The sequence below is a fragment of the Octopus bimaculoides genome, chromosome 18 (genome assembly GCF_001194135.2).
Source record: "Octopus bimaculoides isolate UCB-OBI-ISO-001 chromosome 18, ASM119413v2, whole genome shotgun sequence".
NCBI classification, from domain to species: Eukaryota; Metazoa; Mollusca; class Cephalopoda; order Octopoda; family Octopodidae; genus Octopus; species Octopus bimaculoides.
Window position 1 is genome coordinate 30,983,227 of NC_068998.1, and position 7,127 is coordinate 30,990,353.

Here is a 7,127-nt window from a genome sequence, read left to right on the forward strand (position 1 = left end):
TTTAATATTCTCCCAAAGAGCCTGAGGAACCTGCACAAAGTAGATGTAGGGGTTTTTAAATTAAAGCTGGATCTCTTCCTGCCGAGAATCCCAGATGAACCTACCTCACGGCAAGAGGTGCAAATGAGGGTAGCTACATCAAACTCCAGTCTTCACCAAGTGCCACATATTGGAGGAGGCTCTCAGTAATAACAGTGTAGCAAAACGGCGGTGCATCAGCATGGCCGCAGCTCTAAGCTGAAACTATAAAAAAAAAAAAAAAAAAAGATTCCTTATCTGAACAACATCTGGTTGGATTTGTATATTTTGGGCGAGGTGATTGAAATGTAGTAGGAATCCGAGAGAGCAAGTTTATATAGAGTGGGATGGTGGAGGAGGAGGTAAGTGATTGAACAAAACTATGAAATAGGCTAGAAAGGATTAGTAAGGAAGTAGATAAGGTAAACTCTTGGTATTGTAGTGACAACTTTCAAAGGAGAATTAGCCCATAGTTTTAGTATAGCTTTGAGAGATGTTAAACTTATAATTAAGTAGTAGAGAAACCAGGGGAATCCATTTGATAAATAGAACATACATACCTATTTGAAAGACCTTGTGCTCTAATAGGAATTGTATTTTGTGTAATGCAAATCCAAAGATCAACCGTAGAACAAGGAATATAGTTTATTGGTTAAAATGCATTGAGGGTAAATATAAGAACTTGTAGGGAAAATTGCGAGGAGCCTAGCTGAAAGAATGGAAATTCACTGAAGAGAATATAGTGATAAGTACTCTATTGGCATGCTTAGGATAAATAAGACATAAAAATCATACTGACACACCCATATGATGCAGCTTTTTATGTTAGACGCATGAACATACACCAATAAATAAATAGAAACCATTACTTAAGATGCGATGACCACACCACCACTGCCACCAGCTTCAAAAGTGAAAAAAACTTCTCAATATTACACACTATGTAGGATCATTTACAAATCCACATGTATGTGCATGCCTGTGTTTTGCTGACACAAACCACCATGCCTATAGAACGTGCATGTGCATCTTGACATTAAATTGGTTGATAATCACAGTATAAATCAGATATGCTAGACAGCCCTTCCCACCCATCCACCCTCCAGAGGGTGAAAAGATATTATAGGCCTATTTAGTAAGATAAGGTGAAAAGGCAGCAACAAGTATAGTAATGAATTCAGTGTAGAGGTAGGAGTTCATCAAGGATTGATTCTCAGCCTCCTCTTGTTTGTCATAGTCCTCCAGGCCATAACAAAGGAATTTAAGGGCTGCCCTTGGGAAATCCTCTATGCTAATGACCTTGTTCTTATTGCTGAGTCACCACCAGAACTAGAAGAAATTTCAGGTGTGGAAGCAAGGTCTGGAATCAAAGAGCCTTAGAGTTAATTTATCAAAGACCAAAGTCCTAGTAGGTATGAAAACAAATTAGAAACCCTTTCAGGGAGATGGCCCTCCTTGATGTGTAGAAAAGGTGTAGGTAGAAACTCCATAAGGTATACCCAGTGCAAAATATGGACATATAAAAGGTGCAGCAGTATCATAGGAAGGCTAATAGAGAAAATAGTGTTTATGTGTAGCAGATGTGCAGGTACAATGAACACTAGAAATGTACAGAAAATTGATTTTGTCAAATACCCAGGGATATACTCAGAAATAGGAGATAGCTTCCATTACCTAGGTGACCAAATTAGCATTGGAGGAGTATTCTCTGAGAATGTAGCAGCTAGAATAAGAATGGGTTGGGAAACATTCAGAGGGCTGCTACCTTTGTTGGCCATCCCCTACAAATAAAAGGCAGATTGTATGATGCCTGTGTGCAAACAGTCATACTACATAGCAGTGAAACCTGGGCTATGACTGTAGCGGACATGCAGAGACTTGAAAGAAACAAAGTCAGCATGCTCTACAAGTCAGGGTGCATGTACAACAGTGTGTGTGTGTGTTAAGAGAAAAATTGGGTATAAGAGGCATCAGATGTAGCATGCAAGAGAGAAGACTGTATTGGTATGGTCATGTGATGCGTAAAGAAGTGTTGATTTCTAATTATGGAGGGAACCTGTGGAAGAGGCAGACCCAGGATGACATGGGACAAGGTGGTGAAATATGATCTTCAGTTGTTGAGTCTCATGGAGGCAATGACAAGTGATCGAGACTTCTGGCAATTTGCTGCACTGGAGAAGATACATCAAACTAAATGAAATTGTAGTCGTGGCCAGCGCCAGTGACACATTAAAGGCACCCAGTACACTCTGTAGAGTGGTTGACATTAGGAAGGGCATCCAGCTGCAGAAACCAAGCCAAAACAGACTGAAGCCTGGTGCAACTCTCTGGCTTACTATCTCCAGTCAGACTGTCTAACCCATGCCTGCATGGAAAATGGACATTAAATGATCATGTGGTTGGTATGAGAGTTAGACACAAAGACACCAACCATACATAGATAAATACATAAATGTTAACCATTAACACTTTTCAAAGAATCCATACCATATATATATATTACATGAGTACACACACGTTGTCTCTCACACAATGACAGAATCCACTTTATGCTACACAGGCATGCAGGTGTACATATGCATACACACACTCTCTCTCACACATTCCTATAAATATAAATACAGAATCCATAAACTACAAGACAGACTTGAAGTAGAGTGGGTATGTCACTGATGAGGTCATTATAAAGTGAGAAAAGGACTAACAAATCTAGCTGATGATTGAGTCACAGAACAATTAATCAAACAATTCATTAGTTAATTGGTTAAATGGTTAACAAATATTATGAACTAATAATAAAAGAATTGAAATGGAACCAATGTGTGTGTTTATTATTGGCATAATGGCCCTCCCAAGATTCAATAAAATAATTTTTAGATTTTTTCCTGCTGCTCCAGCATGACCTAGCCTTTGGCTGAAAGAGTAAAATATAATCTTCATGTATATAAAGATCATCGCAAGTATAAAGTACCAACAATTTTAACTAACATATCAGAATGAAGGCAGCCCCAACATGTCACAAGTACTAAAAATAGGTTCCAAATCATGCCTATGCATTGTCCAACATTACAATTATATTGCCAGTAACTTTTAATGCTTGAAACAAAAAATAATTAATGTGAATGGAAGTTTTAATAAATGAGGTGACAAAGATCAAAATGATTGATGATAAGCAGACCTGAACAATGTATACTAAATAGAATAACCAACATGAAAAAGTCTAATGATGACATCAGTGTGGGTATGTAAAAGGTGTCTTTTGTACCTGACTTTAGTTAGGTCACTGACAGCTCGTCTTAGTGCATCAGTTAACATGTGGCACCTATATTCAGAAATTTTTAGTTTTTCACCCAGTTCAGATGTTGTCATATTGTAACCATTAGTTGTTCCAAAAGTTGAACCTAAACCATTTTGTGCAGTGCCAATAGGAACTTGTGGGTCAACAGGATTTACACGACTCAGACTACTTTCATCAAAATTGCAGGGAACAATTTCTGAAAAACAAAAGCAAGAAAGATAATGCTAAGTATGCCATAAAATATAACCATGGTAACTAATTTTTTCATTTTTCATCTACAATTTGTAAAGATGAAGTTTTGTAAATTGGAGTTATACAAAATGAGGTATGCCTTTCATTGTCATTTCTGTTCAGTGGCGTATACTCCATTCCCCCCTTGAAACTAATTTTAACCACTGTACTTCAGTACAGGGTGCGATGAATAAACTGTCGTCTAAATTATGCAAAAATGAAAATAACACAGACATCTCGTTTTAACAGATACATTTACCAAATTTACATAGCAATACAATGAAATACTAAAGATTAAATTTTTTCAATAAAATTGTCATTGGCTTCAACCACAGCCTCCAGACATTAAATGCTTTTAAGCTGCAGTATTTCATCAAGGGAAGCTCCTTTTAAGAACATAAAAAAACAACTATACTTCAAAGCCTGGTGAAACAAATTACATCATGATGTGACCAGTCTGGTGCATTCTTGGCCAGCTGTCAGAATACATGGCACCCACTTGACAGAAAACTTCTTCATGCCAAGTTTGTTGTGCATAATATTCTGAACTCTCTCATGGGATATACTAATAGCATTAGCTATAGGATTTATGTGGAGGCACATGGTCTAGTGGTTACAGCAGTGTGTGTTCAAATCTCAGACCAGGCAATGTGTGTGTTTATGAGTGAAATACCTAAGCTCCACACAGCTTCTGCTGACTCTTTTGCCACAACTTTCTCTCAATTTTTCCTCCTGCATCTAGCAGCTCACCTGTGACGGACCGGGATCCCATTCAGATGGGGAACCTATATGACAACGAAACCAGGAAACTGCCTCTTATGAACCAGGCAGGAACAAACAACATATGATTTATAATCAATCACCTATCATCCATTACCATGTGGTGAACACAATCAATGTTTTCCTTGGTGGTTGCAGTTGTAGGATGTCTAGACTTTGGGTCATCTTCAAGACTCTCCTTCCCCTCCCAAATTAAGCTGCCCACATTTGCACTGTTGATGAAGCTGGAGCATCATCCCCTAATGTAGCAACTATAAAACCAGCCTGTGCCTAAAGAGCCATTAAAATATAAGTCAGGAACTCACCTAACATAAGCATTGGATCTTCATCATCTTCTGGCTTGAGATATTTAGGATCATTCCATGGAAACAACTGAGTTTTAAAAATTTGTGTCAATTCTGATGGAAGAATTTTCTGAAAAAATATACAAGAAAAGATATAAAAACATTAACTAGTGTTAGAGAAAGCTATATTCAGAAAGTTGTTGCTGTATCATGTATGTAAAATGTAGTACAGGAAACAACTTTTACAGTTACTAACACTCAAATATAGTTGTTTATTGGTTTACATGGTTTCACTTTGCTATAAATTTGGTTTTAGTATATTCGTTTTTGTTTTTTACTTAACAGATACAGAAACACAACCTCAGTATGATCCCATCTCACTTTATTCTCCAATGCTTACATGCCACTACTTATGTCTCCCTTTCACTGAGCTACATCTAAAATACAACATATCAAAAACCTAACAGTATATCTTTTTTCTACCTCTTTGGAGAGATTTTGCCTAATATAATTTTAATCCTATTTAATCTTTTAACTGAAATAGCTGTAAGGGACTATGTTTGATTTTTGCAGATAATAAATTTATATTAAATGCTATACCTCCATTTTCTTACTTTCTTTTGAATGATTTATATATAAACCTATAGTATTATAATATTATTATTCACAACAAATATTAGGTATTGAACCAGTAATTCATTGGATAATACCATACCTTCATGAGACTAATATAACCTCTAATTGAATTGTGTATTATTAGGTCATCAAGTATGAAATTTGTAGAAAAGGAAAAACAGTTTGCTAATGTTTTATAAATACAAGGTATAGTTTTATTCATCAAAGTATGCACCCATATTGTCAATACACTTTTGCCATTTCAGCAGTAGCTTGTCCAGCCCAGAACTGTAAAAGCCTGGCAATCTAGAGTCAATAAAATCTTGGAAGGCCTGTTTTACAACATCGTCGGAATTAAACTTTTTTCCTATCAAAAAGTTATCCAAATTCTGGAAGAAGTGATAGTCAGTGGGGGCGAGATCAGGTGAGAATGGTGGATGATAGAGTTTCACCAATGTCCATTTTGCGATGTGTGGTCTGGCATGGTCTTGCAATAAAATGGGAGTGGCTAATCTAGGATGTTTTTTGTAAGTTTCTGCATCATTTGGTCCAGCTGGCTGCAGTATACATTGACTGTGATTGATGAGCCAGGTTTAAAGAAATCATAATGGATCACACCTATGCCAGATCACCAAACACACACCAGCAGCTTCTCTTGATGAATTTTGCCTTTTGTACTGTGTTTTGGTGGCTTGTCTTTGTCCAACCATTGTGCTGAACCTTTACGGTTGTTGTATTGGATCCATTTCTCATCATGTTACAATTCGATTCAAAAATTATTCATTTTTGTGACAAGAAAGTAGCATAAAGCAGGCTTCCAAACGCTGTTTCTGATTTTCATTGACTTCATGTGGAATCCACTTATCTAACTTTTTCACTTTACCGAACTGAACTAGGTGAGTCAATACTGTTTCCTTGCTAATACCACACAACAACGATAGTTGAAGGGCTCTTTGAGATGGATCTGATTCGACGGTAGCTTTCAGTTTGTCATTAACCACCTTTGTTTCTGTGATGTTGCATTTCCAAGAAAGAACTAGTATTTCAAAACTGTATGAATTTCCAACTTAACCATCTCTGCACAAAAAGTGCAAAATGAGTTAAAATAAATAAATAAATATGTCAGCTTTCTAACAAAAAATAAAGATTGTCAAAATATAATAATGGCACAAAATGAGCAGCTATCAAAGTTTACCATATACCTTACTACAAATTTCATACTTGATAACCAAATAAATGCATATACACATATATATACATACAGACACGTAGGTGTGTGTGTGTGTATACTCAAATGTGAGTCTAGTTAGGTATAGGCTAAAACTAAGGCAACTAATGGTTATTTGAAAATATAAGTGAAAAATGTTTTATGAGATGTTCCCTGTATAGAAGAGTAAGGAGATAAGTAATTCTAACTCCAAATATGCTGTGTATATAAAAAAAGTTGTATAGAAATGTCCAATGGAAAAGCATAGCTATATTTGAATTTGGATATGACCTGACAGTTAGAAACAATACTACAACTGTATATTTAAAAAAAAAAATTGTACATGAGCATTAAATTAAAGAGGATATCTATATATATAAAAATGAGAATGTGTCTGTCTGTCTGTCTGTCTGTGTGAATCCCTAAAACTTGAGAACTACGCAACCAATTTCATTCAAATTTTACAGATGCATTACTTAGGGTTCCAGTTGTGTTTTAGTCAAAAACATTTTTTTACTTCTTGCAGAGTTCAAGCCCACGGCAACATAATATCTCTTCCACTATTTAAGTATTACGTGTCAAAAGTGAAACAAAAACACTCATGTCAAATACTTTTACTTTAAAAATGAAACTATTCCACTAACTGAAACAATCACATTTCAATACTGTAATGACAGATACTTTCAGAGAGAGA

The 7,127-nt window shown here is 36.0% G+C and overlaps 1 protein-coding gene across 2 annotated transcripts in view; it reads right to left on the reverse strand.

The window, feature by feature from the left end:
* The window catches only part of LOC106871252 (uncharacterized), a 191,996-nt gene that overhangs the window by 130,918 nt on the left and 53,951 nt on the right, over positions 1 to 7,127 (reverse strand). For both annotated transcript variants that reach the window (XM_052974427.1, XM_052974426.1), the window contains exons 3-4: positions 4,633 to 4,741; positions 3,284 to 3,512 (exon numbers count right to left, since the gene is read on the reverse strand). In XM_052974427.1, coding sequence (XP_052830387.1) covers positions 3,284 to 3,512; positions 4,633 to 4,741 — 338 coding nt within the window. The remainder of the gene's footprint in view (positions 1 to 3,283; positions 3,513 to 4,632; positions 4,742 to 7,127) is intronic.